The sequence below is a fragment of the Agelaius phoeniceus genome, chromosome 35, assembly GCF_051311805.1.
Source record: "Agelaius phoeniceus isolate bAgePho1 chromosome 35, bAgePho1.hap1, whole genome shotgun sequence".
NCBI lineage: Eukaryota > Metazoa > Chordata > Aves > Passeriformes > Icteridae > Agelaius > Agelaius phoeniceus.
The window spans coordinates 1647901-1672494 of NC_135299.1; the positions used below are offsets into that span (position 1 = coordinate 1647901).

General features: G+C 53.1%; 1 protein-coding gene across 5 annotated transcripts in view; it reads left to right on the plus strand.

The window, feature by feature from the left end:
* Nucleotides 1-24594, plus strand: part of LRP1 (LDL receptor related protein 1) — a 136061-nt gene that overhangs the window by 10893 nt on the left and 100574 nt on the right. For all 5 annotated transcript variants that reach the window (XM_077192564.1, XM_077192566.1, XM_077192565.1 and 2 more), the window contains exons 2-6: nucleotides 13305-13427; nucleotides 18375-18512; nucleotides 22844-22963; nucleotides 23919-24047; nucleotides 24200-24463. In XM_077192564.1, coding sequence (XP_077048679.1) covers nucleotides 13305-13427; nucleotides 18375-18512; nucleotides 22844-22963; nucleotides 23919-24047; nucleotides 24200-24463 — 774 coding nt within the window. The remainder of the gene's footprint in view (nucleotides 1-13304; nucleotides 13428-18374; nucleotides 18513-22843; nucleotides 22964-23918; nucleotides 24048-24199; nucleotides 24464-24594) is intronic.

Below are 24594 nucleotides of genomic sequence, written 5' to 3' on the forward strand. Positions count from 1 at the left end.
CTTACAGAGGTGAAGCCTCTCCTCTGCCGGCCTGCAGCGTGTTTTCCCCCGGGAAAAGTGAATTTGGAGCCTGGTTTAGTCACCAGTGCTGTGCTCTCCTCCCCATCCAATCCCTATGTTCTTCCAGCTGTATAAAATCCTAAATTTTCTTTGCCTGTAACTTACAGAGGTGAAGCCTCTCCTCTGCTGGCCTGCAGCATGTTTTCCCCCGGGAAAAGTGAATTTGGAGCCTGGTTTAGTCACCAGTGCTGTGCTCTCCTCTCCATCCCATCCCTGTGCTTTTTCAGCTGTATAAAATCCTAAATTTTCTTTCCCTGTAACTTACAGAGGTGAAGCCTCTCCTCTGCTGGCCTGCAGCGTGTTTTCCCCCGGGAAAAGTGAATTTGGAGCCTGGTTTAGTCACCAGTGCTGTGCTCTCCTCCCTGGCTGCTCTGATGCCCATCCCTGTGCTCTTCCAGCTGTATAAAATCCTAAATTTTCTTTCCCTGCAACTTACAGAGGTTAAAACCAGGTTAAAATCAGGGTCCCTGACCTGCAGGAACCCCCTGGGAGCATCTGGTGGAGATGCCAAGGGGTCAGGCAGAATTTGGGACGCAGCACCAGCTCAGGGCTGGCTGTGCCAATTCCTCTTCCACCATTTGCACCAGTTACACACAGATGGGACATTTCACCGTGCCAGGGATGTTTTTCCAGTGCAGGACCTGCTTTTCCAGGATGTGCTGTCAAGGAATCCCCAAAGCTTTGCCCTCACCGGTGCTTGCTGCGCTGGGTGACACTGGAGCTGTGTCCCCATGGGTTTGGTTCTGGGGGCTTGTATGGGAATTGGTGACAGCCAAAAGCTGTGGCAGGAGCAGGGCAGGGCCATGGTTGTTGTCTGGGGTTGTTATCCCTGGAGAGACCTTGAGCTTGCAGGAGATTTGTGCTGTGCCATGGTGGCTCTGTGACCTTGTGCTCCCCAGAGCTGGGAGATGCTGAGGTGAACCCACATCCCCAGGGGACCTCAGGAGGTGACCTGGAGGTTTGGAACAGGTCTGGATCTCCATGTCCTCGTGCCCTGATGTTCTCCAGCCTCTCAGCATCTCCTGGGTGGTGACTCTGCCCTGGCTGGGGTGGGACCCCCATGTGCACTCGAGTGGGAGATGCTGAGGTCCCCAGTGAACCCACATCCCCAGGGGACATCAGGAGGTGACCGGGAGGTTTGGAACGGGTCTGGATCTCCATGTCCTCGTGCCCTGATGCTCTCCAGCCTCTCAGAGCATCTCCTGGGGGGTGACCCTGCCCTGGCTGGGGTGGGTCTCTCCCACTGGTCCTGTTCCACACGTTCTCCCATTTTTGCCCACCTGGACACTCCCCATGGCGAGGGACACCCATGGATTGGGAGCCACAGTGAGCACCCACAGGTTTGAGACCCCAAGGATCTCAAACCCACCCCGAGGATCCCAAATCCCAGCTGGATCATCCCTGGCTACGCTCACACCGAGCAGGTGGAGCCGAATCCAGAGCAACTCCCCGCGCTGCTCGGGAATAAAAGTCCCTTTATGCCGGAATAATTAGTGTACTCAGAGCATGCTAATTATTCTGGGATAAAAGTGACTTTTATTCCAGCAGAGTGTCCTCTCAAAGGGCCCTTTCTGCCCGCTCCCAGGGCACAATAGCTGCTCTGCTCCGTTTCCCCATCCCAGACAAAGTCCTTATTTGCGGACGCAGCGAAATTGAGTTGACTAATGAATTAAGGCCAATGGTTCTGGCCGGGCTCCAGCCCTTTGAAAGCCTTGGCGAGCTGATGCCCGGCCTGCTGGGAGGAAGCACAGACCCTCCTGCCCCACCAAGCCCCTGGCAGCCTCCTCTCCCCATCCTCCCTCCCTCCCAGCTGCTGGGATGAAATGCCTATTAATCTGTGCTGTGGAATTGCTTTATTCCAGGGCTCTGGAGGGAGCCTTATCAGCTCCAGCCACAGGCCATAAATAACCACGGCGGATCCTGTTTGGGTTCCCAACTGCCCAGGGTATAAACATCCCTCTCCTATTGCTGGAATTAAGGCTGGGCAGGTAGGGGAGGTGGGGTCCCCTTTTTTCCTTCCTCCCCATCCATTCTCTGAGGAAGGAAAAAAAGGGGGACATGGGGCACCCTGGCGGGGATTGAACCCCATCCAACTGCACCCAGAGGATTTAAGCCCCTTTTTCCTGCCTGTAAATGCTTTTTTCTTCCTCTTTTTTTCCTTCCCCCCCGTGCTTCACCTCGCATTTTTTTTCCCATTTAAATTGCAGATAAGCTGCAAAAAGAATTATACCCCCAAAAAAACGGGATTCTCCCTTGAATCCCCCTTGGCTGTGGGGTTGGAGCTGCCCCTCCCCACCAGTCTGGATGATCCAGCTCTTTTTTTTTTTTTTAAATTTCTTTTTTTTTCTTTTTTTTTTTCTTCTTTTTTCTTTTTTTTCTCTTTTCTTTTTTTCTTTTTTCTTTTTTCTTTTTTCTTTTGTTTTTTTGGTTTTTTCTTTTTGTTATTTTTTTCTGTTTTCTTTTTTCTTTTTTCCCCTTTTTTCTTCTTTTTTCTTTTTTTTCTGTTTTCTTTTTTCTTTTTCCCCTTTTTTCTTCTTTTTTCTTTTTTCTTTTTTTTCCCCATTTTTCTTCTTTTCTTTTTTCTTTTCTTCTTTTTTCTTTTTTTCGTTATTTTTCTTTTTTCTTTTTTCCCCTTTTTTCTTTTTTTCTTTTTTCTTTTTTTCCCCTTTTTTCTTTTTTTTTTCCTTTTTTCCTTTTTCTTTTTCCCCTTGTTTTCTTTTATTATTATTATCATCCCCATTTCTGCCAATGCCGGAGCTTTCGTTTCATCTGCCTCCATCTCCTGCCATTTTTCAGCTCCTTTTGCTGCGGACTCTCGGTGGGGCTGGAGGCGGGGAGGGGATCTCGCTCCAGCACGGCTCCTGAATTTGGTTTAAAATGCAAATCTTTCCTTTATTCCCTTTTTTTTTTTTTTTTTCTTTTTTAATGGATTTCATCTGAAGGCGGCGGAGCCGCTGGAGCCTGGGGAGCGGGAGGGGAAGGGGCTGGGCGGGATGGGGAGCGGGGGGAGCGCATTCCTCGCAGATTTCCTGATGGAAATCGCCTCCCCCCGGATGCGTTTGAAGTCAGGTGACGCAGGACGCAGCCCTGGGAGCCGCAATGTGATTTTTATACGATTTTAAAATTATTTTTATATGATTTTTAGATGATTTTTAGATGATTTTTATACGATTTTTATATTATTTTTGTATGATTTTTATATGATTTTTAGGTGATTTTTAGATGAGTTTTAGATGATTTTTAGATGATTTTTATATAATTTTTAGCCCACTTCCCCCTCCTCGGGGATGCTGTGGGCAGCTCCTGCCTCCATCTCCTGCCTCCCTCGGGATGCACTCGCCCGTCCTTCCTCCTCCTCCTCCTCCTCCTCCTCCTCCTCCTCCTCCTCCCTGTCCCCCCCCCATCCTCGCTCTGCTCCTTTGTCTGGGTTTGGAGGCAGCGTTGGCAGCTCCTGGTTGATGGCAACTCCATCCCCATGACTGTGCTGGGGGTGTTGGGGACCCTGGAGCTGTCACCCCAAAGGGGGACATTGGGATGGCGTCTCCTCATCCATGGGGTGCCCAGTGCAGGGATCCAGTGGCTCCCAATCCATGGGTGTCCCATGGGTGTCCCTTGGGTGTCCCTTGCCATGGGGAGTGTCCAGGTGGGCAAAAATGGGAGAATGTGTGGAACAAGACCAGTGGGAAAGAGCCAGGGATGTGCAGGTGGGATTTGGGATGAGCAGAGGGTGCTGGGGATCCCATCCTGTGTGTCCCTCTGGGTGTGACAGGGGGGTGACAGCCCTGCCTGTCCCTCTGGGGTGTGACAAGGGGGCTGGAGCCTTCTGGGGACCCTGGAGTTGTCATCTCTTGCTTGACCCCAAAGGGGGACACTGGGATGGTGTCTCCTCATCCATGGGGTGCCCAGTGCAGGGATCCAGTGGCTCCCAATCCATGGGTGTCCCTTGTCATGGGGAGTGTCCAGGTGGGCAAAAATGGGACAATGTGTGGAACAAGACCAGTGGGAAAGAGCCAGGGATGTGCAGGTGGGATTTGGGATGAGCAGAGGGTGCTGGGCCCATCCTGTGTGTCCCTCTGGGGTGTGACAGCCCTGCCTGTACCCCAGGATGGGTCTGGGGCCGCTTCCAGCTGCTTCCCATCATCATCATCCTTTGGTCAGGGCTGGGAACAGGGGTGGAAATCAGGGATGGAGAACCAGAGAAGCCCTGAAATGCTGGGGGCTGAGCTGATGGTGGGGGTTTGGTTCTGCTTGGATTTCTCGTTGTCTCTTTGGGGGTTCCTTCCAAAAAGGAGGAGAATCAGAGTGAGCCCTGTGCAGGGCCCATCTGAGCACCCACACCCCACTCAGAGCCTGTCCCAGAGCTGCCATCCCAACACCTCTGGCACAGCAGAGCCAGGTTTTCTTTCTCCAAATCATTTTTTTTTTGTTGTTGTTTGTTTGAGGAAGGTGAATGCCTCGTGATTCCATAGTCCGATTGAAGGGGGGGAAAAGGGGGGGGAAAAAAAAACGTATTTTAGAGTCAATATTTACTCAGCAATGGGCTCTGTCCCCATCCCCCAGCTCCACCACATACCTGTGGGAATGGCCGGGAGCCCTGAGGTCCTGGAAGCTCCAGAGCAGGGATCTGGTTTGAATCTTCCCCTTTCGGAGGGGGGCCGGATGGAAGAATGGCAAAAATGCATTTGAACTGTTTTGGGATGGTGTGCTTAAATGCAAAACAAACAGCTGAGCCTTCCTTTTCCCTTTCCCCCCTGGAAAAAATGTGCCTCAGACCTGAGGGTTTGGTATTTTAAATGTCTCTATTACTTAGCTCGGCTTTTGGGAGGCGGAAAATTTGCTGGGTTTGGGGTTTGAGGATCAGCCTGGAGCTCCAGCAGCCCAGGGAGGAGGGAGCAGGATGGGCTCCAGGCTTTGGCCTTCCCAACCCCTGTCCTGAGGCTGCAGAGAAACTCCAGGACACTGGAAATTCTAAAAACACAAAAAACAGAACAAATCCTGGGTTGTTTTTTTTTTTTACTGTAGTTTGGGGAACAAAGGATGAATGATGTGGAGGAGAGAAACGAAGCCTCAAGTGGCTGATGTGGTTTTGGTGGATTCTGTGGTTGAGTTTGTGTCTTGGGTGACTCCGAGGCTCCGTGTCACAAATTCCAAGCTGGGAAGGTCCCAAGGGGAAGAGTGTCCATGAATTCCAGCCTTGATCCACAGGCAGTGAGGAAGAGGAGGAACATTGGGATGAAAACCTGGTGTTCATCTTCCTGATGGAGCGGGCTCTGCCAAAGAAAAGCCAAAATTGCCCCAAACACAACAACCTGCCAAAGAAATGCCAAAATTGCCCCAAACACAACAACCTGCCAAAGAAAAGCCAAAATTGCCCCAAACACCACAAGCTGCCAAAGAAAAGCCAAAATTGCCCCAAACACAACAACCTGCCAAAGAAAAGCCAAAATTGCCCCAAAACCAACAACCTACCAAAGAAAAGCCAAAATTGCCCCAAACACAACAATCTGCCAAAGAAAAGCTAAAATTGCCCCAAGCACCACAACCTGCCAAAGAAATGCCAAAATTGCCCCAAGCACCACAACCTGCCAAAGAAAAGCCAAAATTGCCCCAAACACGACCTGCCAAAGAAAAGCCAAAATTGCCCCAAAACCAACAACCTGCCAAAGAAAAGCCAAAATTGCCCCAAACACAACAACCTGCCAAAGAAAAGCCAAAATTGCCCCAAGCACCACAAACTGCCAAAGAAATGCCAAAATTGCCCCAAACACAACAACCTGCCAAAGAAATGCCAAAATTGCCCCAAACACAACAACCTTCCAAAGAAAAGCCAAAATTGCCCCAAACACCACAACCTGCCAAAGAAATGCCAAAATTGCCCCAAACACGACCTGCCAAAGAAAAGCCAAAATTGCCCCAAACTCCAAAACCTGCCAAAGAAAAGCCAAAATTGCCCCAAACACAACAACCTGCCAAAGAAAAGCCAAAATTGCCCCAAGCACCACAAACTGCCAAAGAAATGCCAAAATTGCCCCAAACACCACAACCTGCCAAAGAAAAGCCAAAATTGCCCCAAACACCACAACCTGCCAAAGAAAAGCCAAAATTGCCCCAAACACCACAACCTGCCAAAGAAAAGCCAAAATTGCCCCAAACACAACAACCTGCCAAAGAAAAGCCAAAATTGCCCCAAACACAACAAGCTGCCAAAGAAAAGCCAAAATTGCCCCAAACACCACAAGCTGCCAAAGAAAAGCCAAAATTGCCCCAAACACCACAACCTGCCAAAGCAAAACCAAAATTGCCCCAAACACAACAACCTGCCAAAGAAATGCCAAAATTGCCCCAAACACCACAACCTGCCAAAGAAATGCCAAAATTGCCCCAAAACCAACAACCTGCCAAAGAAAAGCCGAAATTGCCCCAAACACCACCACCTGCCCTATTTTGGGGTTGCTCCATCCCGAGGTGGGCATGGAGACCTGGAGGAGCACGGGGTGGGAATATTTCCCTCTGGAGTGGGTTTGCTCCCTCCCTTTTGTGCTCCCTGCTCCCTCAGAACATCTGGTTTGTGAATCTCAGCCCGTATTTATGGCCAGCACCATTTCCTGGCCGGGCGCCTCCTCCCAGGGAGAGGAGGAGGAGGAGGAGCTGGGCTGAGGAGGAAGCAGGGCAGGAATTCCTTCAGATTTTGGTGCTTTGCTTCCAGTCTGGTTGGGTTTTTATGTCATCCTTATGCATGGTCTGAAGGTCGTGTGGCCTTTGCTGCAGGATCTGCTTTCCCCACCTCTCCCACCAGCCCGTTTCTTATTTTAGACCAAGAAAAATCAGATTGTTTTTGCTGGTTGTGTTTGCCAAGCCCTTTCCCAACCCACCACGAATTCCATGGGTGTCCATGGAATTCTGGTCCCAGGCTCTTGGTCCCCTTCCTACCTGGGGAGATGCTGCTGGGGTGTTTGTTTGCACCCTGTCCTGGAGAGAAATTCCCTTTCTTGCACCCAAATGGATTTTTTTTTTTTTGGACCTTTTATTTGGACCATTTTGTTTTTGGACCTTTTTTGTGTTCAGGCCTTTCTGTTTTTCTGGCCTTTTGGGGGGGCCCTTTTTTTGTAGGGTTTGTTTTTGGCCTTTTTATATCCCATTTTTGGGAGACCCCTTTTTTGGACACCTCTTTTATTTTGTGCCTTTTTGGGAGCCCTTTCCTTATGTGCCTTTTTTGTGACCCTTTTATTTCTCCACTTTTCCTATCCTTTTTTATTTTTTTTTTTTTTACTTATTCATTTTAGTAACATTTCTTCTGCTTTTGGACCCTCCTTTGGGTGTGTTTATTTTCCCATCATCTTTTGTCCCTTTTTTTTGGGGTAGGGCCTTTTTTTGGGCACCTCTTTTATTTTGTGCCTCTTTGGGGGCCCTTTTCTTACATGCCTATTTTGAGACCCTTTTATTTCTCTGCTTTTCCTATCCCTTTTTATTTTTTTGGCCACATTTTAATGCCATTTTTTCTCCTTTGGGTGCATTTATTTCCCCACCACCCCCCTCATCTTTTGGCCCTTTTTTTGGGGGGGGTAAGACCTTTTTTGAAACCCTTTTATTTCTCCGCTTTTCCTATCCCTTTTTATTTTTTTGGCCACATTTTAATGCCATTTTTTCTCCTTTGGGTGCATTTATTTCCCCACCACCCCCCTCATCTTTTGGCCCTTTTTTTGGGGGGCGTAAGACCTTTTTTGAAACCCTTTTATTTCTCCGCTTTTCCTATCCCTTTTTATTTTTTTTGGCCACATTTTAATACCATTTTTTCTCCTTTGGGTGCATTTATTTCCTCACCACCCCCCTCATTTTTTGGCCCTTTTTTTGGGGGGGGGTAAGACTTTTTTGAAACCCTTTTATTTCTCCGCTTTTCCTATCCCTTTTTATTTTTTTTGGCCACATTTTAACGCTATTTTTTCCTCCTTTCAGACCCACCTTTGGGTGCATTTATTTCCCCACCTCTCCCCTTCATCTCTCACCTATTTTGACGAACCTCTGCCGTGTTTTTAGCTCAGTTTTGTCCCTTTTGAGCCCCCTTTTGAGCCGGGGTCTCTCTCCTCTGGCTGCCAAGGCAGGGACGTGTCCCTGCAGCTGCCCCAGCCCCGCTCTGAGCCGCCCATTGTGTGTGATGAAGGCTCCTTTATTCCCCATCCCCGCTGCTGAAGGGAATTTTGGCTCTGTGAGAGGGATGCATGAACACAGACACCTTCTCTGATTGTCCACCTGGCACTGAGGGTGTTGTACCCGCTGGGAACGCGCCGTGCCAGGACAGGGAATGAGCAGGGAATGCTGAGGAGCCTCGGGAGCGATCGCCTCCCATCCTTTCCTTGCCCTGAGCCGCAGTTCCTGTGGCTCTTCCCGTGCTTGGGAATGGTGGAAGGGATGGGTTTGGGTGGGTTTGGGTGCCCTGTGGTGGTGAGGAGCTCTCTGGGGTCGTCCTGCATGGATCAGCTCCTGTCTGGTGTCCTCAGGATGGCCTTTTGCTCCAGAATGGTGTGGCCAGCAAGACCAGGAGGTCACTGTGGCCCTGAACTCAGCACTGGTGAGGTCACACCTGAGCCATGGTGGCCGTGCCAGAGCCGTGGTGCCTCTGGCCTTTCCTGTGGGTGGGAATGATGGAGGGGATGATTTTGGGTGGGAATGGTGGAAGGATGGGTTTGGGTGGGTTTGGGTCCCCTGTGGTGGTGAGGAGCTCTCTGGGGTTGTCCTGCATGGATGGAAGCTGGGCAGGTGAGCTCAGGATGGTGTCAGTGCTGGGTCCTGGAGCTGGGAATGCTCAGCATGGAGATGTTGGCTCCTTCCAGCATCCCTGCTCCAGGAATGGTGTGGCCAGCAAGACCAGGAGGTCACTGTGGCCCTGAACTCAGCACTGGTGAGGTCACACCAGAGCCGTGGTGCCTCTGGTTCTTCCCGTGCTTGGGAATGGTGGAAGGGACGGGTTTGGGTGGGTTTGGGTGCCCTGTGGTGGTGAGGAGCTCTCTGGGGTCATCCTGCATGGATCAGCTCCTGTCTGGAAGGGCAGGGAGGATCCCGTGCTTGGGAATGGTGGAGCATTCCCGTGCTTGGGAATGGTGGAGGGGATGATTTTGGGTGGGGATGCCTCTGGTTCTTCCTGTGCTTGGGAATGGTAGAAGGGATGGGTTTGGGTGGGTTTGGGTGCCCCTGTGGTGGTGAGGAGCTCTCTGGGGTCACCCTGTATGGATCAGCTCCTGTCTGGAAGGGCAGGTGAGCTCAGGATGACCTTCAGGAATGGTGTGGCCAGCAAGACCAGGAGGTCACTGTGCCCCTGAACTCAGCACTGGTGAGGTCACACCAGAGCCGAGGTGGCCGTGCCAGAGCTGTGGTGCCTCTGGCCCTTCCTCTGGGTGGGAATGGTGGAAGGGATGGGTTTGGGTGGGTTTGGGTGCCCCTGTGGTGGTGAGGAGCTCTCTGGGGTCATCCTGCATGGATCAGCTCCTGTCTGGAAGGGCAGGGAGGATCCCGTGCTTGGGAATGGTGGAGGGGATGATTTTGGGTGGGGATGCCTCTGGTTCTTCCTGTGCTTGGGAATGGTGGAGGGGATGATTTTGGGTGGGTTTGGGTGTCCTGTGGTGGTGAGGAGCTCTCTGGGGTCACCCTGCATGGATGGAAGGGCAGGTGAGCTCAGGATGGTGTCAGTGCTTGGAAGGAATCCCACGTGTTCCTGCTCTGGTCCTGGAGCTGGGAATGCTTGTTATCTTATATATTACAACAGTTCTATTATCATTATGTGTTATCTTATATATCAAGAGTTCTTTTATCATTATGGTGCCATGGTTTAGTTGAGGTGTTGGGGCTGGGTTGGACTCGGTGACCTTAAAGTTCTCTTCCAACCCTGTGATTCTGTGAATTCTGTGAATTTTGGGAATTCCCAGGGCAGAGGGAGGTGGTGGAGTCTCCATCCCTGGGTGTGTTTAACAAAGCTTGGATGTGGCACTGGGTGCCAGGGTTTAATTGAGATGTTGGGGCTGGGTTGGACTCAATGACCTTAAAGTTCTCTTCCAACCTTGTGATTTTGTGAATTTTGGGAATTCCCAGGGCAGAGGGAGGTGGTGGAGTCTCCATCCCTGGGTGTGTTTAACAAAGCCTGGATGTGGCACTGGGTGCCAGGGTTGAGGTGTTTGGGCTGGGTTGGACTCGATGATCTTTAAGGTCTCTTCCAACCCAGTGATTCTGTGATTGCTGTCTCCAGTACAAAACAAGCTCCTGGTTTCCCATCCCACAAACAGCTGAGTGCGTATGGATTCCCAGGGATTTGCCCTCCTATAGCTCTGCCTGCTCCTTTGGGAAGTGAAACCTGTGGGTTGGAGTGGCTGCCACAGCCACAGGTCACCCTGTGGCTGCTGCAGACCTGGGAGGATGAGGAGGAGCAGGAAATCCAGGAGAGTCTCAGCTCTTTGCTGTGGTTTTCTTAATGAATCCTGCCTTGGATGTGCCTGTGGCTGGGAGATGGAGGCACAGATGAGCTCTGTGTGAAGAGGAGGTGGCAGGGCTGGATTTGGAGCAGAGGATCCTGTCCCTGAGCCTGGTGAGAGGATGGGGAAAGGGGAAGGCCAAGTTTTCTTAATGAATCCTGCCTTGGATGTGGCTGTGGCTGGGAGATGGAGGCTCTGTGGTGAGGAGATGAGCTCTGTGTGAAGAGGGGGTGGAAGGGCAGGGGATCCTGTCCCTGAGCTTGGTGAGAGGAAGGGGAAAGGGGAAGGCCAAGTTTTCTTAATGAATCCTGCCTTGGATGTGGCTGTGGCTGGGAGATGGAGGCTCTGTGGTGAGGAGATGAGCTCTGTGTGAAGAGGGGGTGGAAGGGCAGAGGATCCTGTCCCTGAGCCTGGTGAGAGGAAGGGGAAAGGGGAAGGCCAAGTTTTCTTAATGAATCCTGCCTTGGATGTGGCTGTGGCCCTGTGGCTGGGAGATGGAGGCACAGATGAGCTCTGTGTGAAGAGGAGGTGGAAGGGCAGAGGATCCTGTCCCTGAGCCTGGTGAGAGGAAGGGGAAAGGGGAAGGCCAAGGTTTCGTAATGAATCCTGCCTTGGATGTGCCTGTGGCTGGGAGATGGAGGCACAGATGAGCTCTGTGTGAAGAGGGGGTGGAAGGGCAGAGGATCCTGTCCCTGAGCCTGGTGAGAGGATGGGGAAAGGGGAAGGCCAAGTTTTCTTAATGAATCCTGCCTTGGATGTGTCTGTGGCTGGGAGATGGAGGCACAGATGAGCTCTGTGTGAAGAGGGGGTGGAAGGGCAGAGGATCCTGTCCCTGAGCTTGGTGGGAGGATGGGGAAAGGTGGACAGGCTTGGGCTGTGCCTAGGGAAGGTGGAGGGCACGGCCAGGGATGCTCCATCCATTTTGATCCCTCCTGTCTCCATCTTGGCGGCGCCGAGCAGCAGCTCCCACGCCGCCGGTGAGCAGGGGAGGAAGGGAGGGAGGCAGGAGAAGCAGGTTGGCAGGAGGAGCCACACTCCCAAACGGCATCAGGAAAAGCCCCGGGGGTTGTGACAGGGTGGGAAGTGTCCTCCCACCCTTCAGGGATGGGATGGGGATCAGGGACAGCATCATCCTCATCCTCTCCCCTGTCAGGCTCCTGTGCTGTGCAGCAGCCCCGTGGCAGGAGGAGGATGCAGGCACAGATCCCCCCCCTGCCTTTCCCGGGCTGAGCAGGAAGTGAAGTGGATCCTGGGAGAGGGGAATTTGGCAGGAGAGCAGGGATGCCACGAGATGAATGTTTTGGGAATTGCGTATGTGGCTGCCTTTGCTTGAGCAAGGGCTCGCAGTTGCGTTGGGTTTGAAAGAGTTCTGGCCACCCCCGGGGCTGGGGCTGGACAGTGACCCCCCCATTTCAGTGACCCCCATGGCTGTGACCCCCCCATTTCAGTGACCCCCCCCCCCCCCCATGGCTGTGTCCCCCCCATGGCTGTGACCCCCCCATTTCAGTGACCCCCATGGCTGTGACCCCCACATGGCTGTGACCCCCCCATTTCAGTGACCCCCCCCCCCGCATGGCTGTGACCCCCCCATTTCAGTGACCCCCATGGCAGTGGCCCCCCCATGGCAGTGACCCCCCCCTATGGCTGTGACCCCCCCCTATGGCTGTGACCCCCCTATGGTTGTGTCCCTCCCATGGCTGTGACCCCCCCATTTCAGTGACCCCCATGGCTGTGACCCCCACATGGCTGTGACCCCCCCATTTCAGTGGCCCCCATTGCAGCCCATGTTTGGGGGGAGTGTAGTGACCCCCCCCTTTCAGTGACCCCCATTTCAGTGACCCCCATTTCAGTGTCCCCCATTTCAGTGACCCCCTGTTGCAGCCCATGTTTGGGGGGTGCAATGACCCCCCCCCCATTTCAGTGTCCCCCATTTCAGTACCCCCCCCATTGCAGCCTCTCCTTTTGTGAGGGTGCAATGTCCCCCTCATTTCAGTGACCCCATGGCTGTGACCCCTCCCAATGGCTGTGACCCCCCCATGGCAGTGGTCCCCATTGCAGCCCATATTTGGGGGGAGTGCAGTGACCCCCATTTCAGTGACCCTGCCATGGCTGTGACCCCCCCATTTCAGTGATCCCCATTGCAGCCCATGTTTGGGGGGTGCAATGTCCCCTTCCATTTCAGTAACCCCCCCAAGGCATGGACAGGAGGCTCTTCCCAGCCTTTCTCCCTCCCCAAACTCTGGATTTTGGCTTTTCCTGCTGATTTTCCTCTGTCTCTTTTCCCTGTCCCATGAGGGATGTGGGGTCAGCCTTCCCTGGGGTGCTGGGCATGGGATGGATGGATCCCCATCCCACTGTTGTCCTCATCGTTTAAAAAAGCATTACTTTTTAATTTGTTCTCATTTGGCTTTTCTTGTTTTTTTGCCCTGTTTTTCTCCTGCCTAGCATGGAAAACGAAGCGCCTCTGGCTCCCAGGAGCTAATTCATCCAAGTTAAATGATCTTTAAAATCTGCGAGCGCATCACAGTGCTCGACTCCTGTTTTCTCCCGGTGTAATTAATGCTCCAGCTTAAATTTCCTCCTTTCCTTAGGGGCAAGCTTGATGGATCCGGTGCCGGGCTCAAACTTCTGCCAAGCCATAGGAAAGAAATCATCCCCTCAAAAAAACAACCCCAAACCAATCTTGGCCTTTAATTGAAATTTGATTTTTCTTTTGAAACAAACTTGTCCTTGGGAAGAAACTGATGTTGTTTATTATCCTTATTTCTTTTTTTTTTTTTCATCCAGCACCGAAGACTTGTAGCCCCAAACAGTTTGCATGCAAAGATCAGATCACGTGCATATCTAAGGGCTGGCGCTGTGACGGGGAGAAGGATTGTCCGGATGGCTCGGATGAATCTCCCGAGATATGTATGTATGCCTTCCTCTTCCTCTTCCTCTTCCTCTTCCTCTTCCTCTTCCTCTTCCTCTTCCTCTTCCTCTTCCTCTTCCTCTGGGTTTGTTCCATCTCTCCACGGGTGTTACAGGACCCCAGGCAGACGCTGCACAATGTTCTACCTCAGCTTACCTTGCAGCGCCTCAGGGTGGGAGTGTCCGTTCCGTCCATCTGTCCGTCCATCCATTCACTCATCCATCCATCCGTCCATCCATCCGTCCGTCATCCATCCGTCCATCATCCTTCCATCATCCTTCCATGCCTCCATCCATCCCTCCATCCACCATCCATCCACCCACCCATCATCCATCCATCCATCATCCATCCATCCATCCATCATCCATCATCTACCATCCATCCATCCATCCATCCATCCATCCATCCATCCATCCATCCATCATCCACCCATCCATCATCCATCATCCATCCATCATCCATCATCTACCATCCATCCATCCATCCATCCATCCATCCATCCATCCATCCATCCATCCATCATCCACCCATCCATCCATCCATCATCCATCCATCCATCCATCCATCCATCCATCCATCCATCCATCCATCCATTATCCATCATCCACCCATCCATCATCCCTCCATCCATCCATCCATCCATCATCCACCCATCCATCATCCATCATCCATCCACCCATCCATCATCCATCCATCATCCATCATCTACCATCCATCCATCATCCATCCATCCATCCATCCATCCATCCATCCATCCATCCATCCATCCCTCCATCCATTCCTCCATCCATCCCTTCATCCATCATCCATCATCCATCCATCCATTCATCCATCCATCCATCCATCCATCCATCCACCCATCCATCATCCATCCCTCCATCCATCATCCATCATCCATCCATCCATCATCCATCATCCATCCATCCATCCATCCATCCATCCATCCATCCATCCATCCATCATCCATCCATCCATCCCTCCATCCATCCCTCCATCCACCATCCATCCACCCACCCATCATCCATCCATCCATCCATCATCCACCCATCATCCACCCATCATCCATCCCTCCATCCGTCCATCTGTCCGTCCATGGCTCCATCCCAGCCTCCTGGGAACGGGGGGTCGCTCATTATTTTTGTTTCCATCAAAATGGATGTGCACGAGGAAGGAAGAATCAGCAGCAGCGTCATCCTCATCCTCAGCACCTCAGCATTCCTGGGCATGAGGGAAGGAGATCTCTGGGAGTCCCACAGGGAGCAGCTGCCCAGGGGACATCGCTGTCCCAGATGGGTTTTGGGATTGAGATACTGGATTGGGCACAGCTCTGGAGGTGCTCCCTCAGATGGGCTGGTGGAGTCTCTGTGGGAGGAAACAGAGCTGGGATGGGGGAGCTGAGGTGTGGGGTGGGATTTGCAGAGGGGTCACAGCTGTGGTGACACCAGGGATGGTGGCTGTGCCAGTCCTGCTGTGTTGGAAGCTCTGCTCTGGCCAGGCTGGAGCAAAGAACCACCTGTCCCCATGTCCCACGTGGACACAGGACAGCCACCACAGGGCCCAGCAGAATCTCCTTGTCCCCCATCCCAGATCCCCCCTTCACGCTGTGCTTGGCAGAACCATCTCCTCCAGAGCAGTTCCCGGTTCTGCTCCGGGTTTGTTTATTCCTCAAGGCAAAAATGATGCAACGGCCCCTCCGTGGGAGGGATGGGGGGCTGGGATGGGCTGCCTGCCTCCAGTCAATCAGCAGCCCTGGAAAATTACAGCAGGAGGACTCAGAGGCTGGAAGAAATCCGTCCTGATTGGCGTGTTCTGCTCGCTGCGTGCATCTGCGCTCCATCCGTGGGGCCAGGTGACCGCAGCACAGACCCCTTGGATGCTCTTCCCTCTCCATCTTCCTCCTCTCTTCCCTGGGGCTGGGGCCAGGAGCAGCCTCTGGTGCTGTGGATGAGCCCTCTGTGAGGAGGTCATGGATGTTGGAAGACTCTTGAGTTTGGTTCAAGCTCTCTGAGGGCTCATCCCTGGAGGACACGGGACCTCTGCTGCCCCTGTGCCCCTCCTGGCACTTCCAGGACAGGGAATTGGGAGCATCTGTGAGACACAGACCAAAGCCTGGCATCTCCTCTCTCCTCACCACCATGTGTGGGACTGGGTCTGTGTGTTTTATCACCCCAGACTTTGGAATCTCTCCGTTCTTCAGGAGCAGTTCCCTCCCCAGATGATCTCTGGAGGGGCTGCCCCTTCCTCAGTGGCTCTGCCCACCTCCCCCAGTTCCCACTTCTAGACCCTGTGAGGGAGTCAGGGCAATGCTGTGCCCCCCCAGGACAGGGAGATTGGGGTGCCAGGGCACATCTGTGTGCCCAGGGGATGAGTGGAGCCTCCCTGCTCCTGCCCAGGCTCATTTCCAACCTGTCAGCCTCCGTTATCTCCAGGATTGCCAGGCCGGCTTTTCTCACTCCACCCTGGCACCGGGGCTTCCAGCAGCCTCTCATCTCCCTTATCTCCCTGGCAAGAGAGAAAATGACTTTTATTACTCTCATTTTTTACTTTTATTACTCATTTAATCTGTGTTTGAGCCGGGCTGTGAGTGCTGCTCCTGCTCAGGCTCCGGAGCCCGGCGGTGTTTGCGTTCTCCTGCTGGAGCTCTTGAAATTCTGTCAGGCACGTGCCAGCTTTTCCTCCCTGGGGAATCCTTTGAAGTATTCCCTGGCTTTGCTCAGGTCCTTTCCTTTGAAGTATTCCCTGGCTTTGCTCAGGTCCCTTTCCTGCTCGTTTTGTGTGAGTGGCTCACACACGGCTCTTGCGCTGTCAGTTTTTTGCTCCACGGAGCTTTCCTGAGAGGAAAACACTTGGACAGGAGCCTCCATCCTGTTGGAGATCAAAGATGAGGGGCTCTGAGGAAGCAATTGTTGGTCCATCCATTAATCTGAGGGTTCAGGAGGTCTTGAATCCCTCATCTTGCCCTGCTGGATCTGCTCTTGGCATGGTCCTGATGAGCTCTGAAGTGACCCAGAGGCACCACCAGGACCCATCCTGATGGCACCAAGTGTGACCATCCCACCCTTGCTCCTCCAGCCTCTTCCCTCTTTGTGTTCCCCCCTCCATCTGCATCACCCTGGGCTGTTGCCAAATCAGCTGCAGGAGGAAGAATTGCTTTTTTTCTATCCTTTTTTTTTTTTTTATTTTCCTGAGTGGTTTTTTGAGGTTAAACATTCCTATCTAATTCAGCTCCTTGGGGTGTACCACAAGCTTGTCACATGTAATAAATTGGCTCATTTATTAGCGCCAACACGGTCAAAAGCAAACAAAGTGGCTTGTGGATTAATCCTGCCCCTGTTTGGGATAAGTGGTTTGATCCAGGCTCTTTGCAGGGAATAATGGACACGGCAGAGCAGTTCTGACTGATGAATTGGGCTCTTCACTCCAGCCCCTCCATTCTTCTGGTCCATATATCGACGTCACTTAATTAACCCATAATTTGCAATTACTGCCGGCCCAACCCCTCTGCAAAAAAAAAAAAAAAAATCTGTGCAGTGGCACCTGGTAAGAAATTCTCCCAGGAATCAACTGCTGGGTGCTCTGGGACTGGGAAACAGGGGAAGCTCAGTTCCCTGCTGGCTGTGACAGAGCCTGAGCATCCTGGAGGATCCCCTCACCCCAGTGTCAGGCCAGTTTGCTCACACGGGGATGTGTTTGAGATTCAGGGCATCTAGAACCTGTTAAATTCCCATTTTCCAGGCACTCCTTGAGCTGGAATTGGTGTCACTGCCCAGGGTGGGCAGAGGGAAGTTTTGGCTGGGATGGATTGAGGGGAGAAAGTGTCACAAACTCTGGGCTTTGTGGTTCCCTTCCCACAAAGGGGCTTTCATCCCCTCCTTTAGCCCAGGGATCATGGTGGGATCACACCCAGTGTCCCTCAGAGGTGTGGGATGAGGATGTACCCTGGAGGATCACCCCAGTGCCAGCCCAGTTTGCTCACTGGGAGCACACTGGGATGTGTTTGAGACTCGGGGCATTTAGAACCTGTTAAATTCCCATTTTCCAGGCACCCCTTGAGCTGGAATTGGTGTCACTTCCCAGGATGGACAGAGGGAAGTTTTGGCTGGGATGGATTGAGGGTTCTGCTCAGTTTGAGGGGAGAAAGTGTCACAAACCCTGGGCTTTCCCACAGCCCCCTGTGCTTCCAAGGGCTTTTATCCCCTCCTTTAGCCCAGGGATCACACCCTGTGTCCCTCAGAGATGTGATACGAGGATGTACCAGCACACAGAGCTCTGTGTGTGGTGTCACACTCCTCTCCAAGGAGAGCTGGAGCTTATTTAGGGCAAACTCTGCTGTTGGAGCTCCTGGTGAAGGTGACTGGGCTAAAATGGGACCGTGCCTGGACACGGTGTGTGTGTGCTGTGCTCCTCTCACTGCTCGTGGGGGCCCGGGGGATCCACAGAGCTATTTCTGCCAGCCCTGCTGAGGGGAGGGAGAGGCACAAACAGCCCCTGGAAAATGGGATTTCGGTGTTTTGGCTGGGCAGGGATGTGTTGGTAGCTCTGGTGTTCAGCCCTGAAATGTGGATTTGGGGCAGGGAGAGGAGGGGACCCCATGGAGGGGGTGAGGATGTGCAGGGGCTGTGCCAGGGCTCGTTGTCACCCCTGCAGCCACCTCCAGCTTGGGGTGAAGCATTGCAGGAGCTTTTCCTGGGCTTTCAGGCCATTCGTGGATTTGTGCTGTGTTTGTTGTTTGTCTCCATGCCTCGCTTCTTTTCAGAGGAGCTTAAAAACAAAACCTGCCCTTCTTTATAATTTTTCCAGTTAATAATGGAGATTAAATCTCCTTGTGCTGGGCTCAGAGGGGGCCCCCCCCCAACACATGCCACAGCCTTGGGGACAAGGAGGGAGTTGGCACCCAGAGAGTCACAATCCACGTGCTGACCCTTGTGCCCTTCGGTGTCCTGCAGGTCCCCAGAGCAAAGTGTCCCGGTGCCAACCCAACGAGCACAACTGCCTGGGCACAGAGCTCTGCATCCACATGAGCAAACTCTGCAATGGCCTCCACGACTGCTTCGACGGCTCCGACGAGGGCCCGCACTGCAGGGGTAGGTTTGGGGTCCCAGGAAAGGGGGGGGATCCTCATTGGGGTACCCCCCAACAGGGGAGGAGTTCCTGTTTTGGGATGAGGTTCCTGTTTTCTCCTCTTTAGTGTGGGCCCCACCACACTCAGCTGTCATGGTTTGATGCTGGTGCAATACCAGTGCAGCCATAAAAATGTATTTTTTCTCAAATGAGTGCTGTGAGATGTGGCCAGAAAGAGAGGTTTGGGGGTCCCAGGAAAGGGGGGGCTGTCCCCTGGGGTAGTCCCCAACAGGTGGGAGTTCCTGTTTTGGGATGAGGTTCCTGTTTTCTCCTCTTTAGTATGAGCCCCACCACAATCAGCTCAGCACAGTCTGTCATGGTTTGATGCTGGTGCAATACCAGTGCACCCATGAAAATCTGTTTTTCTCAAATGAGTCCTGTGAGATAACCCTAAACCTAACCTTAACCCTAACTCTAAATGGAACCCTAATCCTAACCCAACCAGAAACAGAGGTTTGGGGTCCCAGGAAAGGGGGGGGATCCTCAGTGGGGTACCCCCCAACAGGGGAGGAGTTCCTGTTTTGGGATGAGGTTCCTGTTTTCTCCTCTTTAGTGTGGGCCCCACCACACTCAGCTGTCATGGTTTGATGCTGGCTCAATACCAATGCACCCTTTTCTCAAATGAGTCCTGTGAGATAACCCTAAACCTAAGCTTAACCTAATCCTAACCCAACCAGAAACAGAGGTTTGGGGGTCCCAGGAAAGGGGGGCTGCCCCCTGGGGTAGTCCCCAACAGGGGAGGAGTTCCTGTTTTGGGATGAGGTTCCTGTTTTCTCCTCTTAAATGTGAGCCCCACCACACTCAGCTTTCATGGTTTGATGCTGGCTCAATACCAACACACCCATAAAAATATATTTTTTCTCAAATGAGTGCTGTGAGATAACCCTAAACCTAAGCTTAACCTAACCCTAACCCAACCAGAAACAGAGGTTTGGGGGTCCCAGGAAAAGGGGTGCTGCCCCCTGGGGTAGTCCCCAACAGGGGAGGAGTTCCTGTTTTGGGATGAGGTTCCTGTTTTCTCCTCCTTAGTGTGAGCCCCACCACACTCAGCTGCCATGGTTTGATGCTGGCTCAATACCAGTGCAGCCATAAAAATACATTTTTCTCAAATGAGTCCTGTGAGATAACCCTAAACCTAAGCTTAACCCTAATCCTAACCCCAACCCTAACCCAACCAGAAACAGAGGTTTGGGGGTCCCAGGAAAGGGGGTGCTGCCCCAATGGGTAGGAGTGGTGAGGTTCCTGTTTTTTCCTGTTGAATATCAACCCTACCACACTCAGCTCAGCACAGTCTCTCATGCTTTGATGCACCCATAAAATACATATTTTTCTCAAATGAATGCTGTGAGAAACAGAGGTTTGGGGGTCCCAGGAAAGGGGGTGCTGCCCCAATGAGGGAGGATTGATGAGGTTCCTGTTTTCTCCTCTTAAATGTGAGCCCCACCACACTCAGCTTTCATGGTTTGATGCTGGCTCAATACCAGTGCAGCCATAAAAATATATTTTTTCTCAAATGAGTGAGATGTGACCCTAAATCTAACCCTAACCCCAACCCTAACCCAACCAGAAACAGAGGTTTGGGGGTCCCAGGAAAGGGGGTGCTGCCCCAATGAGGGAGGATTGATGAGGTTCCTGTTTTCTCCTCTTGAGTTTGAGCCCCACCACCCTCAGCCCAGCACAGCCACAGATCCAGAGATTATCCAGAGCCGCTTGGAAGTGAAATGCCCATCATTCCTGAGCCTGCAGCCATGAAATAGCTGCATTGTCTCCTGGGCTTAAAAGCTCCAGCCCTGGGGTTCTGGTCCAGATAAGAGATACCACTGTGGGTTTTTTTTTTTCCCCTAATTTCCAGGAGCTTTGTCCCCTGCTCCTGGCCTGTCCCCGTGGCTAATCCTGCTGGAAAACTCCCTAAACCAGCGTGCTGCTGTGCAGATTAATGGCTCAGAAATGTGTGTCCTGGGCTGACCTTGTGTTCCAGAGCCTCTGTGCTCCCCAACCCTTCCCTGCCTGGCCTGGGGGGGCTCCTGTCCTGCTCCACCAAGACCCCTGACCCCAAAGGGCTTCTCCCTGCTGGGACCCAGCTCCTTTCCACTGCCTGCATCTCGTGGGAGCAGCTCCTGCAGCTGTGCTTGAGATGAGAATTAATATTTCAGTGAGAGCTCTCGTTACTTAAGTGGGATCTGATTTTTCTGAGCCACGTGAGCCGTGCTGGGGCAGCTGCTCAGGGCTTTGGGCACCTGGTGCTCGCAGGTTGGGGCACGCTGGGGCTGCCAGCCCTCGGTGGGGCTTGAGCTGGGTGCTGAGTCCCCCCCTGCCCGCGGCAGGTGCCACCCCAGGGAGGCATTTCCTGCATTTCCTGCATTTCCTGGCAGCTGCTTGCGAGTCCCAGCCTGCCACTGCCCCAGGTGTGGGCAGGTGAGCTGTCAGCCCGAGCTGTCACCCCAAAACATGACCCCAAAACATGACCCCAAGCCATCACCCTGAGCTGTCACCCCAAAACATGACCCCAAGCCATCACCCTGAGCTGTCACCCCAAAACATGACCCCAACCCATCACCCTGAGCTGTCACCCCAAAACATGACCCCAAGCCATCACCCTGAGCTGTCACCCCAAGTGATCCCCTCGAGCTGTCACCCCAAGCCGTCACCCCAAGCTGTCACCCCAAGTGATCACCTTGAGCTGTCACCCCAAGCCATCACCCCAAGCTGTCACCTCAAGCAATCACCCCAAGCTGTCACCTTGACCTGTCACCTCAAGTGATCACCTTGAGCTGTCACCTTGAGCTGTCACCTCAAGCAATCACCCCAAGCTGTCACCCCAAGTGATCACCTTGAGCTGTCACCCCAAGCAATCACCTCAAGCTGTCACCCCGAGACATGACCCCAAGCTGTCACCCCAAGCTGTCACCCCAAGCTGTCACCCTGAGCTGTCACCAAGTGATCCCCTCAAGCTGTCACCTCAAGCTGTCACCTTGACCTGTCACCTCAGGCTGTCACCTCAAACTGTCACCCCGAGACATGACCCCAAGCTGTCACCCCAAGCTGTCACCCCGAGATGTCACCTTGACCCGTCACCAAGTGATCCCCTCAAGCTGTCACCTCAAGCTGTCACCTCAAACTGTCACCCCAAGCCATCACCCCAAGCTGTGACCCTGAGCCACGACCCCAAACTGTCACCCCAACCCCTGTTCCCGCTCCTGCTGCTGGACCATTGCTCCCCATCCTGCTCCCCCAACCCTGCTGCCCATGCAGACATCCTGGGGGTGCTGATGCCAGTGGGGCCCCTGTGCTGAACCCCCACATTGTCCCCTCTGAGCACTCCAGGGTTGCAAATGGGGGAATTTTGGGCTCTCTGGTCTATCCACAGCCCTCAGGATGTCCTGGATCTGCATCCTGTGCCACCCCTCTGCACAAGGGGTGCCAGGCCTTGGCCACCCCATGGAACTGGGACAGAATCAGCAGCCCTGGGGCTGGCAGGGGGTGCTCAGACCCCCCTCCATGGGGCAGCTGTGTGTCCCACATGTCCTCCCTCCCTCTGGGGACATGGAGAAATGTGAAATTTCCCTGCAAATCCTGATGGGGTTGGGTGATCCTAATGGGGTCTGGTGTTCCTAATGGAGTCTGGTGTTCCTGATGGGGTTGGGTGATCCTAATGGGGTTAGGTGATCCTAATGGGATTGGGTGATCCTAATGGAGTTAGGTGATTCTAATGGGGTCTGGTGTTCCTGATGGGCTCTGGTGATCCTGATGAGGTCTGGTGTTCCTGATGGGGTTGGGTGAATCCTGATGGGGTCTGGTGATCCTGATGGGGTTAGGTGATTCTAATGAGGTCTGGTGATCCTGATGGGCTCTGGTGATCCTGCTGACCCAACCCTTGGTCCTTGCTGTCCATCCTGAGTGAAATCCTCTCTCTTCCATCCCTGTAGAACAACTGGCCAACTGCTCAGCTCTGGGCTGCCAGCGCCACTGTGCCCCAATGCTGTCTGGTGGGAGAAATGTGAAATTTCCCAGCAAATCCTGATGGGGTTGGGTGTTCCCAATGGGGTTGGGTGATCCTAATGGGGTCTGGTGATCCTGATGGGCTCTGATGATCCTGATGGGGTTGGGTGATCCTAATGGGGTCTGGTGTTCCTGATGGGGTCTGGTGTTCCTGATGGAGTCTGGTGTTCCTGATGGTGTTAGGTGAATCCTAATGGGGTTAGGTGTTCCTGATGGGCTCTGGTGATCCTGCTGACCCAACCCTTGGTCCTTGCTGTCCATCCTGAGTGAAATCCTCTCTCTTCCATCCCTGTAGAGCAACTGGCCAACTGCTCAGCTCTGGGCTGCCAGCACCACTGTGCCCCAACGCTGTCCGGCCCCGTGTGCTACTGCAACCACTCCTTCCAGCTGGCTGAGGACAGGAGGAGCTGCAGAGGTGGGGCTGGGCTGGGCAGAGCCCCCACTCCCTGCTGGGGACGGCGGCTCCTTGGGGATGGGGCCAATGTCACTGCTGGCAGCAGCGCTGGGGTGGGAAAGGGGATGGGGAGAGCTTGGGGCAGGTGGGATGGAGGGGGGTTTGTGGGGTGGGATTGATGGGATTGATGGGATGGGATGGGATGGATGGGATTGATGGGATGGGATGGGATTGATGGGATTGATGGGATGGGATGGGATGGGGTGGGATTGATGGGATGGGATGGGATTTATGGGATTGATGGGATGGATGGGATGGATGGGATGGAATGGATGGGATGGGATGGGATGGGATCCATGAGATGAGGTAGGATGGGATGGGATCCATGGCATGGGATCGATGGGATGGGATGGGATTTATGGGATGGGATGGGATGGGATTTATGGGATGGGATGGGATGGGATGGGATGGGATGAGATGGGATGGGATCCATGGGATGGGATTTATGGGATGGGATGGGATTTATGGGATGGGATTTATGGGATGGGATTTATGGGATGGGATGGGATGGGATTTATGGGATTGATGTGATGGGATGGGATGGGATGGAATGGATGGGATGGATGGGATGTGATCCATGAGATGAGCTAGGATGGGATGGGATCCATGGGATGGGATGGGACCCATGTTGATGGGATTGATGGGATGGGATGGGATTTATGGGATGGGATCCATGGGATGGGATTCCCTGGCAGGCTGCTGTGAGGGTCCCTTTGGCTCAGGCATCATCCCCTCCTCTCCAGCTCCACCTTGGAGAAACTGTGGGGCTTCATTTCCTCTTCAGGCAGCTAAGGAGGGTTTTTTTTCTGGTCCAAACCTTGGGTTTTTTTTCTGGTCCAAACCTTGGGTTTTTTCTGGTCCAAACCTTGGGTTTTTTCCTGGTGCAAACCTTGGGTTTTTTTCCTGTCTTTCCCAGACTTTGATGAATGCACCGTGTATGGGACCTGCAGCCAGACATGCACCAACACAGAGGGCTCCTACACGTGCAGCTGTGTCGAGGGCTATCTCCTGCAGCCAGACAACAGATCCTGCAAAGCCAAGAATGGTGAGAACCTCAACAGGGAGAACTTCAGGCGGTGCTCCAGGGCAGCTCTGCGCACCACCACCCCCTGAATTCTCCACACTGGGCTCTTCCCTGGGGTTACATCCACAGGACTGAGGTGTGCCCTGACCCTGTTGTCCCCTCTTTGTCCCCAGAGCCTGTGGATCGCCCTCCTGTGCTGCTCATTGCCAACTCCCAGAACATCCTGGCCACCTACCTGAGCGGGGCCCCCGTGCCCAACATCACCCCCACCAGCGCCAAGCAGACCACGGCCATGGACTTCAACTACGTGGAGGACACGGTCTGCTGGGTCCACGTGGGTGACAGCGCCTCCCAGACCATCCTCAAGTGTGCCAAGATCCCCAACCTGAAGGGTTTTGTGGAGGAAAGGTCCATCAACATCTCCCTGAGCCTGCACCGTGAGTGCCCTGTCCTGCTCCCCCATCCCCAATTCCCAGGCCATGGTGGGTGAAGCTGGGAAGGAGGCAGCTCACCAGAGGTCATTCCTTTTGTTATTATTTTTATTCAGTTTAATAGTTTTTTGGTGTGC